Source organism: Oncorhynchus gorbuscha, unplaced genomic scaffold, assembly GCF_021184085.1.
Source record: "Oncorhynchus gorbuscha isolate QuinsamMale2020 ecotype Even-year unplaced genomic scaffold, OgorEven_v1.0 Un_scaffold_601, whole genome shotgun sequence".
In the NCBI taxonomy this organism is placed as follows: domain Eukaryota; kingdom Metazoa; phylum Chordata; class Actinopteri; order Salmoniformes; family Salmonidae; genus Oncorhynchus; species Oncorhynchus gorbuscha.
Genome location: NW_025745438.1, coordinates 58,780 through 77,058, shown reverse-complemented (window position 1 = coordinate 77,058; position 18,279 = coordinate 58,780). Strand labels below are relative to the sequence as shown.

Below are 18,279 nucleotides of genomic sequence, written 5' to 3'. Positions count from 1 at the left end.
ATTTGGACAATTATTATTTTGTTATATTCCATTATATTATAGCCGTGAGTTTAGAGTATTTTCTGCACCTGTTTAGCTCAAATTCTTGCTTTGGATTAAAACACCTGTTTTTATTTAGCCTTAATTTGATCAGGGAGTCTACGGTGCACAAAGTGAAGTCCATACAGAAATGGTTTGTCGAGATTGGTGTGGAAGAACTTGACTGGCCAGCACTGAGCCCTGACCTCAACTCCATCGAACACCTTCGGGATGATTTGCAATGCAAGCTGTAGCCAGGCCTAATCGGCCAACCTCAGTACCCGACCTCACTAATAATCTTATGGCTGAATTGTAGCAAGGCCCCACAGCAATATTCCAACATCTAGTGGAAAGCCATCCCAGCAGAGTGGATGCTGTTATAGCAGCAAAGAAAGAACCAACTCCATGGACAGTGTGTGGATAGAATATCTACTATATCTAGAGGTCAAGGTATCATCTTGTGTAAACATATCTTTTGCTCCACTGTGTGTGTGCCAGTTCACTCCCTACTTTTCCCATGGAGGATGGCAGTGTCTGGAATCATTCTATCCTCTGTGAGTTTGTCCAGGATTGGTTGTATTTAGAGTTGGTTGTATCTAAATGACAATTTGATATATGCCTGTTGATATGGAGGGTTGGTTTATGGTTCTGGGGTTTGAGTAAGGAGACAGCTGAACGATTTATTATGTCTATGCTGTCTGACTATGTGTGATCTTAGTCAGACAGAACAGAATATGGGAGGCGCAGAGAGCCATGACTACATGCAACTCCATTTCACATCAGGTACAAGATGCAAGCGGTAGAATCAGATTTAAAAAACAGATACAAATATACTTTATGGAACAGCAGGGACTGTGAAGAGACACACAGACGCACATACACATAAAACACGCACTCTACACACAAGTACACATAAAACACGCACTCTACACACAAGTACACATTGATTTTGTATTGTAGATATGGTATAGTAGAGAAGTAGCCTGAGGGAACACAATGTGTTGTGAAAAGTGGTATGAATTGTAATATTTAAAATTGTATATAATTGCTTTAATGTTGATGGACCCCAGGGAGAGTAGCTGCTGCCTTGGCAGGAACTAAAGGGGATCCATAATAAATACAAATAAACCCTAAAAAGCCATCTAGCCATGAGCTCATTTGAAAGACAATAACACGGAATTTCTCTAATCTCATATTCAGCCTGCCACCGTCCAGCAAACCTCAGTCAGTCAGAGGCTGCAAGCTATTTTAGTTGTTTATATAAACATCTTATGATTTGTTGTGATTTTGATTGTATTTGCCCATTTTAAAATAATACAACCACACGTGGACATAATGCATTTACAAGCATTGAGGATGACAAAAAACGTAATAGATCTAATAATTTACAATTTAAATTGATGAATGATGTATTGAATATACCAAAAATAGCCTACATTTGTGCCATTAATTTAGCATACAATATGTTTGAGGCCATACAAACAGTTATTTTCTAGCAATAAATTACACTCCCAAAACTGCTTCACCCACTTGAAGAGAGGTGTTGATGACTATATACAGTAGGTGGCGGCACCTTTTAAACACCACAGAAGAAGCTGAAAAGCATCAACAGGAAGTACTTTTACCATCCTCTATCTAGTTTTTAAACCAAATATAATTCTTCAGGATCTTTCTGATGTAAAATTAGTCTCAATGAGACGTTTGTTTGTCAGGATTTAAATCCAGTTTTGATATGTAAAAGGACGTTTGATTGCGCTGGTTTAGCTTTTCTTTATCTGAACACGGTGACAAGGAACGTAACTCCTAGCGTACAAACAAAGTAACTACCGTACACATTTAGTTATTTTAAGAAACGTTGAAGAAATAATCGCTTCCACGATGGATGGGGTAAGTTTGGTTGACTTATGAACAGTGTCCTTACTGTGGTGTAGACAACGTCTAGGTCTAGTTTTCTTTGATGTTCCACATCTATGCGTTACATTTGAACAGCTAGACAAAATAAACTATGGTGGTAATTTCATCAAAGTGGCCAATCGAACACCGATTGATACACGCAATGCGCAACCGGCAGGTCAAGTCAGAACCATGGAGAAATAATTAAGCACCAGTGATGTATATAAATCCTTGTTTTCTGCTGATATGTATTGGCCATTGAGATGCTACACCAGTGATGGTTATTTTTGTTATTTGTTATTTTTGTTTCTGTGACGATCAATGCATTAGTTATTGAAATTTGCCATTTTAAATGGCTTTTGGCGAATGTCTGAAATAGAAAACCAACTTTACCTTGGTGAGTATTTTCTGCACCCACCAAGCTCAAAGTCTAGAAGTCAGATTAAAACCAGCATATAGCTACCATAGAAAATGGATTGACTAAGTTTGTAGGTGCAACAGATTTGATTACAATTCATAATGTATCGCTCACATGCACATTCCACGCATTACGTTAGGAACCAACAATGAGTTCCTTTTTTTGTAGAATTTCTGACAATTATAAATTCTGAGGTTATCTAAACTGGTCATCAACAATACAGCTGCTATTAGCTTGCTTGTCCAAAATCCAGCAGCTAGCCTCTGTAAATAGCTAGCTTACTCCAGTCAGCTGATGTCCCACTACACAGGGCAATGTCCCAAATCACTTCCCTGGGGCATTGGGATATTTAGACCAGAGGAAAGAGTGCCTCCTACTGGCCTCCCAACATCACTTCCAGCAGTATCCAGTCTTCGATCCAGGGACCAACTCGGACCATCCCAGCTTAGCTTCAGACGCAGTGTGGTATGCTGCTGGAAAAGGCTGTAGGCTTGTTCATTTAGCTGACAAAAGATACTTAAGGCCCATGTCATTCTTTTACATTAAATCATTTTTATAGTAAGAAGAATATAATTGATCTTAGCTGAATAAAATAGGATATTTTTCCCATTCCGGAGCGAATAGGAAGTGGCCATCTTGAGCATAAAAGTGTTCATTTGAAACCGGTCCTATATGCTACATTTGGAGTTATTTGGCAACTTTAGTTGTAAATGATAAATGCCAAGAGCTGAGCAAAGAAAAGAGTCCCCTCATCCAGCTGGTCCTGGGGCTGAGTTCACAAACCTGTTCTACTAACACACTGAAGCCTCGGGACCAGAACATCCAATCAATCAGAATAAACCAAATGACAAACACAGTCAAAACAGAACTACATTGCTTAATGGGAAAAACAAGCACAAACACAAAACAAAATGCAGTGCTATCTGGCCCTAAATCGACAGTACACCGTGGCTAAATATTTGACCATAGTTACTGATCAAAACCTTGACAAAGTACAGGCTCAGTGAACACAGCCTTGACATTGAGAAGGGTAGACACAGGAAAACATGGCGCCCTGTAGAGGAAAGGCTGTGCAACCACAATACCACAGGATAACTTGGCTCCCTGTAGAGGAAAGGCTGTGCAACCACTGTACCACAGGATAACCTGGCTCTGTGCTACCACAGGATAACCTGGCTCCCTGTAGAGGAAAGGCTGTGCAACCACTGTACCACAGGATAACCTGGCTCCCTGTAGAGGAAAGGCTGTGCAACCACTGTACCACAGGATAACCTGGCTCCCTGTAGAGGAAAGGCTGTGCAACCACTGTACCACAGGATAACCTGGCTCCCTGTAGAGGAAAGGCTGTGCAACCACTGTACGGCAGGATAACCTGGCTCCCTGTAGAGGAAAGGCTGTGCAACCATTGCACAACAGCAGAACCTGGCTCCCTGTAGAGGAAAGGCTGTGCAACCACTGTACCACAGGATAACCTGGCTCCCTGTAGAGGAAAGGCTGTGCAACCACTGCACCACAGGATAACCTGGCTCCCTGTAGAGGAAAGGCTGTGCAACCACTGTACCACAGGATAACCTGGCTCCCTGTAGAGGAAAGGCTGTGCAACCACTGTACCACAGGATAACCTGGCTCCCTGTAGAGGAAAGGCTGTGCAACCACTGTACCACAGCAGAACCTGGCTCCCTGTGGAGGAAAGGCTGTGCAACCACTGTACCACAGGATAACCTGGCTCCCTGTAGAGGAAAGGCTGTGCAACCACTGTACCACAGCAGAACCTGGCTCCCTGTGGAGGAAAGGCTGTGCAACCACTGCACCACAGGAGAACCTGAGAGTTGCATTTCCTGACAAAATGTTTAAAAAAAATAATAATAATAATTTCCCCAAATTTGAAACCCTTATTCAAGGCTTTAAAGACCCCTCTGATGAGAGTAGGCTACCCGTCCTGTTGGGAGAGGGGACAGAGAGCTGTGGGGTGGCAGCGCACTACATCGCTGCCTGCCATAAGATGAGGGACAGTGTCTGACAGACCAGTCAACCTACACATGTCCTCTACTGTATGCTTATTGTTATTGTTGAATGTATGGTTATTGTTGTTACTGTTGTCCTGTTGACAATTTTGATTCTCATTTTTTATATTGTAAATATCCAAAATAGGCTTTGGCAATATGTACATTGTTATGTCATGCCAATAAAGCAAATTGAACTGAATTTATAAACCTAGAATGTATTTGAAATCAAAACATATATGGGCTGCACAATGTGACTGTAGCCTGTTGATGATTTCAGGCAGTTACAAAAGAAAGAAGCTTGTGCTCTGTTCCTTGCCTCAGGCTGTACAGCTGTTCTCAAATCAAGTGGTCAGATTTTCACCCATCAGACTATTCTCAATTTAATCTTGTTCTGATTTAGAATGGCCCATTATCAAATGGGCAGGAAAGGGAACAGGGTGAAACAGACAAATCAAATCAAATTTATTTGTCACATATACATGGTTAGCAGATGTTAATGCGAGTGTAGCGAAATGCTTGTGCTTCTAGTTCCGACAATGCAGTAATAACCAACAAGTAATCTAACTAACAATTCCAAAACTACTGTCTTATACACACAAGTGTAAGGGGATAAAGAATATGTACATAAAGATATGAATGAGTGATGGTACAGAGGCAAGATACAGTAGATGGTATCGAGTACAGTATATACATATGAGATGAGTATGTAAACAAAGTGGCATAGTTAAAGTGGCTAGTGATACATGTATTACATAAAGATGCAGTAGATGATATAGAGTACAGTATATACGTATACATATGAGATGAATAATGTAGGGTATGTAAACATTATATTAGGTAGCATTGTTTAAAGTGGCTAGTGATATATTTTACATTTCCCATCAATTCCCATTATTAAAGTGGCTGGAGTTGAGTCAGTGTGTTGGCAGCAGCCACTCAATGTTTGTGGTGGCTGTTTAGCAGTCTGATGTCCTTGAGATAGAAGCTGTTTTTCAGTCTCTCGGTCCCAGCTTTGATGCACCTGTACTGACCTCGCCTTCTGGATGATAGCGGGGTGAACAGGCAGTGGCTTGGGTGGTTGTTGTCCTTGATGATCTTTATGGCCTTCCTGTGACATCGGGTGGTGTAGGTGTCCTGGAGGGCAGGTAGTTTGCCCCCGGTGATGCTTTGTGACCTCCCTACCCTCTGGAGAGCCTTAGGGTTGTGGGCGGAGCAGTTTCCGTACCAGGCGGTGATACAGCCCACCAGGATGCTCTCGATTGTGCATCTGTAGAAGTTTGTGAGTGTTTTTGGTGACAAGCCGAAGACATGTCATCCTTACTCAGTTGAACAGCAAATGGTGGCAGCACACCGACCAGTTAGGCTACTTTTTTTCCTTTTTGCAGATCATGTGCTTAATATGAGCAACTAAGAAATAAATATAAAAACACATTTCACTCCACATCAACCACTGTTTGAGGAGCATGCTCTCGCTGCACGACAGGTGATATTCCACCCAAACTCTGTATGCCCATTGGCTCTCCAATCCTGTTCCTGTAGCTAACCAATGCTTAATTTGGGAAACCAAGTGAAATCTATTGGGGAACATCGATAGTAACATGATCTCACAATGAAACATATTTCACGAAACTGTTGACAACGCCTCGGCACGCTCAAGAAAGTAATATGAGAATGAGGAGGTGGAAACGCATGATGGTGGTCAGCAACTATGTTGCTCTGCAACAATACAGCTGCTATTAGCTAATGTTAGCTTGCTTGTCCGAAGTCCAGCCTCTGTAAATAGCTAGCTAACACCAGTCAGCTGAAAGCTAGCAAATGAACATGCAAAGAAATGTAGCTAGCTATATTTGTTTATGGAAGATTTGTTACACAAATAACGTCAGCCATTAGCTAGCCAGAGCTAGACAACAACATATAACCTCAACACAGAAGGTAGATAACGATAGCTAGTTCACTAACGACAGCTAGTTCACTAACGATAGCCAGTGCTAAATATTTCCACAAAACATAGATGGCTAACTACATCAGTTCAAAACCAACATCAAACTATGTGGAAAGTGTCAAAATACTACCTTGCAATGCAATTTGGCTTTTGCAGCACTAGCTAGCTACTCTGTAGTCCAAGCTACGGTAAGATCTAGCCATATTTCACTGTCAGACAAGACACAACTCAAACTGTGGCTGAGAAAACAATACAAATGTAAACTGCATGTTGTGCACTGCAGTGAGCAAATGCCTGCTTGCTAACATCAGGACAAAACAGTTTCACGCATCCAGAATAGATTCTATTATGCTCCTTTTAATCAAAATCTGTGCAAATCAACAGTAGGGCAGTGTGATGGTGGTTGCATCGTCTGTGGACCAGTTGGGGCGGTATGAAGTGGGTCTAGAGTGGCAGGTAACATGGAGGTGATATGATCCTTGTCTAGTCTCTCAAAGCACTTCATGATGACAGAAGTGAGTGCTACGGGCAGTAGTCATTTAGTTCAGTTATCTTTGCCTTCTTTGGTACAGGAACAATGGTGGCCATCTTGAAGCATGTGGGGACAGCAGACTGGGATAGGGAGCGATTGAATAGGTCCGTAAACACACCAGGACGCGGCTAGGGATGCCGTCTGGGTCAGCAGCCTTGCGAGGGTTAACACGTTTAAATGTCTTACTCACGCCAGCCACTGAGGGGGGCAGTCCTTGTTAGCGGGCCGCGACTGTGGCGCGGTATTATCCTCAAAGCAGGCAAAGAAGGTGTTTAGTTTGTCTGGAAGCGAGACGTTGGTGTCTGTGATGTAGCTGGTTTTCTTTTTGTAGTCCGTAATTGCCTGTAGACCCTGCCACATACGTCTCGTGTCTGAGTCGTTGAATTGCGACTCCACTTTGTCTCTATACCGACATTTCGCTTGTTTGATTGACTTGCGGAGGGAATAACTACACTGTTTGTATTCGGCCATATTCCCAGTGGTTAAATGCGGTGGTTCGCGCTTTCAGTTTTGCCCAAATGCTGCCATCCATCCACGGTTTCTGGTTAGGGTAGCTTTTAAGTCACAGTGGGTACAACATCTTCAATGCACTTCCTTATAAACTCACTCACCGAGTCAGCGTATAGATTGATGTTGTTCTGAGGCTGCCCGGAACATTTCTCAATCCGCGTGATCAAAACAATCTTTAAGCGTGAATTCTGATTGGACAGACATGCATTGAATGGTTCTAGTCACAGGTACATCCCGTTTTGAGTTTCTGCCTATAAGACTGTAGGAGCAAGATGGAGTTGTGGTCGGATTTGCCAAAGGAAGGGCCTTGTATGCATTGTGGAAGTTAGAGTAGCAGGGGTTGAGTGTATTGCCAGTGCTGCAATCAATAGGCTGATAGAATTTATGTAGCCTTGTTCTCAAATTTTATTTGCTAAAATCCCCAGCTACAATAAATGCATCCCCAGAATAGATGGTGTCCAGTGAAGTTCCTTGAGGGCCGTCGTCTGCTTGATGGGGTATATACACAGCTGTGACGATGACTGATGAGATTCTCTTGGGTGATAATTTGGCCGGCATTTGATTGTAAGGAATTCAATGTTGGGTGAGCAGAAGGACTTGAGTTCCTGTATGTTGTTATGATTACACCATGATTCGTTAATCATGGAGCATACAACCCTGCCCTTCTCTTCCCAGAGAGGTGTTGATCTCTGTCGGTGCGGCGCATGAAGAAGCCCGGTGGCTGAACCGACTCTGACAACATATCCCAAGAGAGCCATGTTTCCTTGAAACAGAGGATGTTACAATCTCTGATGTCTCTCTGGAAGGCAATCCCTCTGGAAGGCAACTGGACATTGGCAAGTAGTATACTCGGAAACGGTGGGCAAAGTGCACGCCTACGGAGCCTGACCAGGAGGCCGCTCAGTCTGCCTGTTCTGCGGCAACATTGTTTTGTGTCGGCTTCTGGGATTAGATCCACTGTCCTGGGTGGTGGTCCGAACTAAGGATCCGCTTCGGGAAAGTCGTATTCCTGGTGGTAATGTTGGTAAGTTGACGTCGCCCTTATATCCAATAGTTCTTCCCAGCTGTATATAATAAGACTTCAGATTTCTTGGGGGTAACAATATAAGAAATACATTTAAAAAACATGCATAGTTTCCTAAGGACTCGAAGCGAGGTGACCATCTCTGTCTGCACCAACTTGCATCAATCAATATTATCTCAGGGGTGAACTCCAATTATTCTGATAGGTTCTGAACATAAGCCGGGGCATTAAGAGTTATCAGTTTTGACCATTTGTTTTAAGAGTGAAAAAATAAACATCTTCCATTTGAAAAATGTGCCAAAGTTATTTGGGAAAAAAACTGTACTTTTATGGAAAGTAGTGAACGATGACACACTTCAGGAGAAAGGAGGTATCATAAGGATGCACCAATCAATCAGAGATTTAGACTAAAGTAATCAAATGTTTGGTCTAATGATATTCTATGTACAATACTTCCTGTGGTCACCAGGACAGAGCTAGTCCGTCCCCCTCCACCCTGCCGGAGTCCCCTGGTCACAACTCTCCTGGTAGCTCCTTACTGCTGGGTCTGAAGAGGGTGTCTGTGTGGCTGGTCGACTGCAGGAAAACACCGGGGCAGAGTGGAGCTGTGAGAGAAGGACAGGAGGATGGAGATCTGATTTCATCAAGTAAGAACAATGGTGGGTGTGTGAATTATACTTCAATCTCATTCTGCAAATTCTATTAATTGATTGATAAACAATATACACTCAGTGGCCAGTATGTTAGGTACACCTGTTTGGTTCTGGAACAGACCCCCTTTTTCCTCCAAAACAGCCTGAATTGTCTGGCGTGTGGATTCTGCAACGTACCACGGGGATGATGTTGGTCCATGCTGACGCGATGGCATCACGCAGTTGCTGCAGATTGGACAGCGCCACATTCATGTTGCCAACAGCCCGTTCCATCTCATCCCCAAGATACTCTGTTGGGTTTGGTCTGCAACAATGTTCAGATACACTGTGGTGCTGAGTTGGTATCAAGGGACCTAAACGTGTGCCAGGAAAACATCCCCCACATCAGTACACCACCCTGTACCGTTGACACCAGGCAGATGAGTCCATGAACTCATGCTGCTTATGCCAAATTCTGACTCTGCTATCAGCACGAAGCAAAAGGAACCTTGATTTCTTTCCACTCCTTAATTGTCCAGTGTTGGTGATTGCGTTCTTACTGGAGCAGCTTCTTCTTGTTTTTAGCCGATAGAAGTGAAACAGTGTAGTCGTCTGCTGAAATAGCCCATTAGTGACGAGGATCTGAGAGTTTTTAGTTCCAAGATCTCACACTGCACACCACGGTTGTACTGCGCTGTTATTTGTCTATTTGTGGCCCGCCTGTTAGCTGGCACGATTTTTGCAATTCTCCTTCGACCTCTCTCATCAATGAGCTGTTTTCACCAACAGGACTGCCGCTGACTGGATGTTTTTTTGTTTGTCGCACCAATCTTGGTAAACTCTGGACACTGTCGTGTGAGAAAAGTCCAGGAGGGCGGCTGTTTCTGAGATTCTGGATCCGGCGCGACTGGCACCGACGATCATACCTCGCTCAGTCGCTTAGGTCACTTGTTTTGCCCATTCGGATGTTCAATCAAACAGGAACTTAATGCCTCTGCCTGTCTGTCTGCTTTATATAGCAAGCCATTGTCATGCAGGTGAAAGAGGACCCAAAAGCGACTTAACAGAAACAGAGTTTATTTAAGTCCAAACAGGGAATAACAAAAATCCTCTAGTCTGTAGAGGGGAATAACTGGAGAAGCGGCCACAGACTGCAGGTCGCTTTCGGGTAGGCGCAGGCCGTAGTTGACAGAGACACCTGCTCACACGCAGCATCTGATGAAGGCAAAAAACACGACAGGACAGGGCGATACACAATCACAGCAAAAAACACGACAGGACAGGGCGAAACGCAATCACAGCATGGTGAATACTAAACAAGGAACCGACGGGACAGGAACGGAACACAAAGGAATAAATAGGGACTCTAATCAGGGGAAAGGATCGGGAACAGGTGTGGGAAGACTAAATGATGATTAGGGGAATAGGAACAGCTGGGAGCAGGAACGGAACGATAGAGAGAAGAGAGAGCGAGAGAGTGAGAGGGGAGGGGAGAGAGAGGGATAGAAAGAGGGAAAGAACCCAATAAGACCAGCAGAGGGAAACGAACAGAATGGGGAGCACAGGGACAAGACATGATAATAAATGACAAACATGACAGTACCCCCCACTCACCGAGCGCCTCCTGGCGCACTCGAGGAGGAATCCTGGCGGCAACGGAGGAAATCATCGATGAGTGAACGGTCCAGCACGTCCCGAGACGGAACCCAACTCCTCTCCTCAGGACCGTAACCCTCCCAATCCACTAAGTATTGGTGACCCCGTCCCCGAGAACGCATGTCCATGATCTTATGTACCTTGTAAATAGGTGCGCTCTCGACAAGGACGGGAGGGGGAGGGAAGACGAACGGGGTGCGAAGAAAGGGCTTAACACAGGAGACATGGAAGACAGGATGGACGCGACGAAGATGTCGCGGAAGAAGCAGTCGCACAGCGACAGGATTGACGACCTGGGAGACACGGAACGGACCAATGAACCGCGGAGTCAACTTACGAGAAGCTGTCGTAAGAGGAAGGCTGCGAGTGGAAAGCCACACTCTCTGGCCGCAACAATACCTTGGACTCTTAATCCTGCGTTTATTGGCGGCTCTCAAAGTCTTCCCCGCAGACAAAGGCAGACCGGTAGTGAAGCCTAAGGCGGTGTGAGACCATGGTCGAGAAGGAATGGGGAGCGGTCTGAGACGACCGGCAGGAGGAGAGTTACCCGACTTAGTCTGCGCGCAGTCCGAACAAGCAGCCACGAAACGGCGCGTGTCACGCTCCTGAGTCGGCCACCAAAAGCGCTGGCGAATAGACGCAAGAGTGCCTCGAACACCGGGATGACCAGCTAACTTGGCAGAGTGAGCCCACTGAAGAACAGCCAGACGAGTGGAAACAGGAACGAAAAGGAGGTTACTAGGACAAGCGCGGCGACGCAGTGTGCGTGAGTGCTTGCTTAACCTGTCTTTCAATTCCCCAGACTGTTAACCCGACAACACGCCCATAAGGAAGAATCCCCTCGGGATCAGTAGAAGCCACAGAAGAACTAAACAGACGGGATAAGGCATCAGGCTTGGTGTTCTTGCTACCCGGACGGTAAGAAATCACAAACTCGAAACGAGCGAAAAACAACGCCCAACGAGCTTGACGGGCATTAAGTCGTTTGGCAGAACGGATGTACTCAAGGTTCTTATGGTCTGTCCAAACGACAAAAGGAACGGTCGCCCTCCAACCACTGTCGCCATTCGCCTAGGGCTAAGCGGATGGCGAGCAGTTCACGGTTACCCACATCATAGTTGCGCTCAGATGGCGACAGGCGATGAGAAAAATAAGCGCAAGGATGAACCTTATCGTCAGACTGGAAGCGCTGGGATAGAATGGCTCCCACGCCTACCTCTGAAGCTGTCAACCTCGACAATGAATTGTCTAGTGACGTCAGGAGTAACGAGGATAGGAGCGGACGTAAAACGTTCTTTTAGAAGATCAAAAGCTCCCTGGGCGGAACCGGACCACTTAAAACACGTCTTGACAGAAGTAAGAGCTGTGAGAGGAGCAGCAACTTGACCGAAATTACGAATGAAACGCCGATAGAAATTAGCGAAACCTAAAAAGCGCTGCAACTCGACACGTGACCTCGGAACGGGCCAATCACTGACAGCTTGGACCTTAGCGGAATCCATCTGAATGCCTTCAGCGGAAATAACTTTGTAACGGAGGAGACATGAAAAGAGCACTTCTCAGCCTTTACGTAGAGACAATTCTCTAAAAGGCGCTGTAGAACAGGAACGTGCTGAACATGAATCTCGAGTGACGGAGAAAAAATCAGGATATCGTCAAGATAGACAAAAACAAAGATGTTCAGCATGTCTCTCAGAACATCATTAACTAATGCCTGAAAAACAGCTGGCGCATTGGCGAGACCGAACGGCAGAACCCGGTACTCAAAATGCCCTAACGGAGTGTTAAACGCCGTTTTCCACTGTCCCCCTCTCTGATGCGCACGAGATGGTAAGCGTTACGAAGGTCCAACTTAGTAAAGCACCTGGCTCCCTGCAGAATCTCGAAGGCTGATGACATAAGGGGAAGCGGATAACGATTCTTAACCGTTATGTCATTCAGCCCTCGATAATCCACGCAGGGGCGCAGAGTACCGTCCTTCTTCTTAACAAAAAGAACCCCGCCCCGGCCGGAGAAGAAGAAGGCACTAAGGTACCAGGAGGCGTCAAGAGACACAGACAAATAATCCTCGAGAGCCTTACGTTCGGGAGCCGACAGAGAGTATAGTCTACCTCGAGGAGGAGTGGTCCCCGGAAGGAGATCAATACTACAATCATACGACCGGTGAGGAGGAAGGGAGTTGGCTCGGGACCGACTGAAGACCGTGCGCAGATCATGATATTCCTCCGGCACTCCTGTCAAATCGCCAGGTTCCTCCTGAGAAGTAGGGACAGAAGAAACGGGAGGGATGGCAGACATTAAACACTTCACATGACAAGAAACGTTCCAGGATAGGATCAATCAATATTGTGAATTACTAGACCAATTAATAGAAGGATTATGACATACTAGCCAGGGATGACCCAAAACAACAGGTGTAAACGGTGAACGGAAAATCAAAAGAAAGTCTCACTGTGGTTACCAGATACTGTGAGAGTTAAAGGTAGTGTCTCAAATTTGATACTGGGAAGATGACTACCATCTAAGGCAAACATGGGCGTAGGCTTGTCTAACGGTCTGAAAGGAATGTTATGTTTCCGAACCCACTCCATGAAACAACCCTCAGCCCCAGAGTCAATCAAGGCACTGCATGTAGCACCTGAACCGGTCCAGCGTAGATGGACCGACATAGTAGTACAAGATCTAGATGAAGAGACCTGAGTAGTAGCGCTCACCAGTAGCCCTCCGCTTACTGATGGGCTCTGGCCTCTTACTGGACATGAATTAACAAAATGTCCAGCAACTCCACAATAGAGGCACAGGCGGTTGGTGATCCTCCGTTCCCTCTCCTTAGTCGAGATGCGAATCCCTCCCAGCTGCATGGGCTCAGTCTCAAAGCCAGAGGAGGGAGATGGTTGCGATGCGGAGCAGGGAAACACCGTTGATGCGAGCTCTCTTCCACGAGCCCGGTGACTAAGATCTACCCGTCGTTCTATGCGGATGGCGAGAGCAATCAAAGAGTCCACATCTGAAGGAACCTCCCGGGAGAGAATCTCATCCTTAACCACTGCGTGGAGTCCCTCCAGAAAACGAGCGAGCAGCGCCGGCTCGTTCCACTCACTAGAGGCAGCAAGAGTGCGAAACTCAATAGAATAATCCGTTATGGACCGTTCACCTTGGCATAAGGAACAGGGCCCTAGAAGCCTCCCCACCAAAAACTGAACGGTCAAAAACCCGAATCATCTCCTCTTTAAAGTTCTGGAACTTGTTAGAGCAATCAGCCCTTGCCTCCCAGATAGCTGTGCCCCATTCTCGAGCCCGGCCAGTAAGGAGTGAAATGACGTAAGCAACCCGAGCTCTCTCTAGAGTATGTGTTGGGTTGGAGAGAGAACACAATCTCACACTGCGTGAGAAAGGAGCGGCACTCAGTGGGCTGCCCGGAGTAGCAAGGTGGGTTATTAACCCTAGGTTCTGGAGGCTCGGCAGGCCAGGAAGTAACAGGTGGCACGAGACGTAGACTCTGGAACTGTCCAGAGAGGTCGGAAACCTGAGCGGCCAGGTTCTCCACGGCATGGCGAGCAGCAGACAATTCCTGCTCGTGTCTGCCGAGCATGGCTCCTTGGATCTTGACGGCAGTGTAACGAGCGTCTGAAGTCGCTGGGTCCATTCCTTGGTCGGTTCCTTCTGTCATGCAGGTGAAAGAGGACCCAAAAGCGACTTAACAGAAACAGAGTTTATTTAAGTCCAAACAGGGAATAACAAAAATCCTCTAGTCTGTAGAGGGGAATAACTGGAGAAGCGGCCACAGACTGCAGGTCGCTTCGGGTAGGCGCAGGCCGTAGTTGACAGAGACACCTGCTCACACGCAGCATCTGATGAAGGCAAAAAACACGACAGGACAGGGCGATACACAATCACAGCAAAAAACACGACAGGACAGGGCGAAACGCAATCACAGCATGGTGAATACTAAACAAGGAACCGACGGGACAGGAACGGAACACAAAGGAATAAATAGGGACTCTAATCAGGGGAAAGGATCGGGAACAGGTGTGGGAAGACTAAATGATGATTAGGGGAATAGGAACAGCTGGGAGCAGGAACGGAACGATAGAGAGAAGAGAGAGCGAGAGAGTGAGAGGGGGGAGGGGGAGAGAGAGGGATAGAAAGAGGGAAAGAACCCAATAAGACCAGCAGAGGGAAACGAACAGAATGGGGAGCACAGGGACAAGACATGATAATAAATGACAAACATGACAGCCATAGCCACGTTACTCACTGTCTGTAGGAGTGACCTATTTTCATGAACGGGGTAGCGTACCTAATGAACTATCCACTGAGTAATATATTGTTGATATTTGTTTATGGATATTTCCAAAACCTAGTTATTCATTGTCTGTTTCACAGGGGACTCTCCTAACCGTCGCTCTCTCAGTGGGAGGGACTTATCATCTGGGGAGGTTCAACTACAACATGTTGCTGACGAGGCAGAGAAGAGTCTCTCCCAATCAGAACACCTCAAACACCAGCACAGACGTACAGGGGAAGAAATCTCACCACAGCTGCTCTGACTGTGGGAAGAGTTTCACTACACGGAGGTCCTTCATAATTCACCTGCGTATTCACACCGGAGAGAAGCCTTATCGCTGTGATCAGTGTGGGAAGTTCTTTGCTCGAGTTTCCAACCTGACTACACACCAGCGAACACACACAGGAGAAAAGCCTTACAGCTGTGATCAATGTGGGAAGAGTTTTGCTTCATATAACACCTTCAAATATCATCTGAGAATTTATGAAGGGGAGAAGCCTTACCCCTGCCTTGATTGTGGGAAAAACTTTGTTAATGCAGGAGCCTTAACCATACACCAGCGTGTACACACAGGAGAGAAGCCTTATAGCTGTGATCAGTGTGGAAAGAGCTTTGCTGTAGCTTCCACCCTGATTAGACACCAGCGCATACACACTGGAGAGAAGCCTTATAGCTGTAATCTGTGTGGGAAGAGCTTTGCTGTATCAGATAAACTAACTATACACCAGCGCATACACACAGGAGAGAAGCCTTATAGCTGTGATCAGTGTGGAAAGTGCTTTGCTTTAGCTTCCACCCTGAATAAACACCAGCGCATACACACTGGAGAGAAGCCTTATAGCTGTGATCAGTGTGGAAAGAGCTTTGCTCGAGTTTCCACACTGACTATACACCATCGAACACACACTGGAGAAAAGCCTTATAGCTGTGATCAGTGTGGAAAGAGCTTTGCTCTAGCTTCCACCCTGACTGCACACCAGCGAACACACACTGGAGAAAAGCCTTATAGCTGTGATCATTGTGGAAAGATCTTTGCTGAGTCAGGGACCCTGAATACACACCAGCGAACACACACTGGAGAGAAGCCTTATAGCTGTGATCATTGTGGAAAGAGCTTTGCCGAGTCAGGGACCCTGATCTCACACCAGCGAACACACACTGGAGAGAAACCCTATGTCTGTCTATGTGGAGAGAGCTTTGCTCGTTTAGGGCAAATTAAAAAACACCAGAAAGCTCAAATTTGCCATATTTCAACTCCCTCCTATTTGACACAATTTCCAGATCCCTAAATAAAGGATCAATAGAACACATCTAGTGAACAGTCATATTCATCTCCCATTCTTAAATAGTTTCCTCAGTCTGATCACCATGGTAACCTCTGTGCAGCATAATGTGCAGCTCTGATCTAGGATCAGGTCTCCCCTGTGTCTATGTAATATCACACATTGATTTAAATTGATAAACGTTATCATTGATAATGTCATAGTAAACCTGTGTGTTGGATGGGGGGGGGTGTTGATAATTGTATCTTCTTTCATATACTTATGACACTATTATTATAAAAATGTCATTATGTAGAATGTTTGAACAATAGGTGTATATTGGGCGGCAGTTGGGCGAGTAACCGGAAGGTTGCTGGATCGATTCCCAAACTGACAAGGTAAAAATCTGTCCTCTGACCCTGAAGAAGGCAGTTACCCCACTGTTCCCCGGTAGGCTGTCATTCTAAATAAGAATTTGTTCTTAACTGACTTGCCAAGTTAAATAAAGTTTCAATTAAAATAACTCATGTATTCAATTGATCAATACATTCTAGCCATTATCTTCTAAACAAGAACTTTAATAATATCTAAATGGATTTGTTCCTAAAATGAATCAATTATACATTGAGTAATAATATCCATGAGATCAAAGGCAAGAACTATGTATGCTATCTTGTAACAACGGTTAATGTAATAACTTGATTGTTAATGATAAAATATTGAATTATTATAGTAATAATTTTCCATTTAATGTAGTATGTTATGTTATCAGGTGAGTAATCATTTATGAATAACGCAATGACTTCAACCGATCATATAATAACACCTAAACCAATGTTTTAATGTATTACTATCCTAATGTTAATGCCCATACCACTAATTGTTAACCGACACACAAATCTAGCGCAGCGGTAATCAGTCTGGTATTTTATAGGCTACACTTACTGGGCATCAGACAATAAAACTACCTGGACTCTCGAAGAGGACGTTGTTCCAAGTGTCGCTGGGGTAGAGGTAGACAATAACAGGATTATTGGTGAATAGGGTGTTAAACGTTTTGACTTTAATAGATCAGGTCAAATCTTATCCAGGACCTTTATGAAGTAGGATTAACCAACATCAGACCTTTATTTGTCAAAACTTAAATCTAGTTTTAATATTTAAAAATGTTTGATTGCTCTGGTCTGGCTGTTCTTTATCTGAACACGGTAACAAAGAAACTAACTGTAGTGTAGGCTAGCTACAGATTTACTGTCACTTTTAAACGCTGAAGAAAGAATAGCTAACTACGGATTGGGTAAATTTGGTTTACTTATTAACAGTTTTCCTACTGTGGTATAACATGTCTAGTTTAATCATCTTTGATCTTCCATATCTATTCGTTCCATTTGAACAACTGGACAAAATAAACAATGGTGGTAATAAACACGTGGGATATTTTGTCCTTTAGCAAAGTAACCTAATAGCCTAAAGCACACAGATTGATTCAAGGCAATGCGCAACAAGCAGGTAAAGTCAGAACCATGGAGAAATAATGAGGCTAAATCTACAACTTGCAGTAGCGGTGTGTAGGTAAAAATCACCCGGGAAGCCATATTACAACCCACGTGTTGTGATAATTGCATTTTTTGTTCTAGCCTGTTACTTCATATGCCTTGACAAGAAGACCGTGGCAGAATCATTTCAACCACACTTTTGTTATTAAATCATGAAACCGGAGAGCAACATCTGTCTTGTTAGGTTCACAAAAAAATGTTGCACGTAAAAAAGTTACATGACCTACAGAACAGTCAAGCATGTTCCCTACGTTTTCGGACTACTTAACAACTATTGCATTAGTTACGCAAATAAAGCAGGCGCTGCCTCCACTATTCAAGCACCATTTCAACTTCAACATCATCTAAATCACCTATGCTTAGTCCACTACAGTGACAACTCAAATACACGTACGTGTCCATTAGGAACCAACCATGTGCTACATTTGTGTAGCAAACAGACAAATCTCAGCGTTCTAACCAGGTCAGCGACTTGGTTGCTTTAGCTAAAGGTTGGCTTCTTTCAGCAGCTGGCCTCTGTAGCTAGCTTACACAAGTATGCT

At 44.8% G+C, this 18,279-nt stretch overlaps 1 protein-coding gene across 3 annotated transcripts; it reads left to right on the top strand.

Annotated features, from left to right (window-relative positions):
* Positions 1 to 1,620: 1,620 nt before the first annotated feature.
* Positions 1,621 to 16,688, top strand: LOC124019021 (zinc finger protein 239-like). 3 transcript variants are annotated; one of them, XM_046334374.1, is made up of 4 exons: positions 1,621 to 1,905; positions 7,995 to 8,343; positions 8,813 to 8,990; positions 15,018 to 16,688. In XM_046334374.1, exon 4 carries the CDS (start codon positions 15,084 to 15,086, stop codon positions 16,206 to 16,208), a length of 1,125 nt encoding a protein of 374 aa, XP_046190330.1. In that variant the 5' UTR covers positions 1,621 to 1,905; positions 7,995 to 8,343; positions 8,813 to 8,990; positions 15,018 to 15,083; the 3' UTR covers positions 16,209 to 16,688. The 3 variants fall into 3 exon arrangements, with proteins under 3 accessions (XP_046190330.1, XP_046190327.1, XP_046190328.1); XM_046334371.1 differs by having other exon boundaries at positions 1,622 to 1,905; positions 8,813 to 9,002; positions 15,018 to 16,687; XM_046334372.1 differs by lacking the exon at positions 7,995 to 8,343 and having other exon boundaries at positions 1,622 to 1,905; positions 8,813 to 9,002; positions 15,018 to 16,687.
* Positions 16,689 to 18,279: the final 1,591 nt, after the last annotated feature.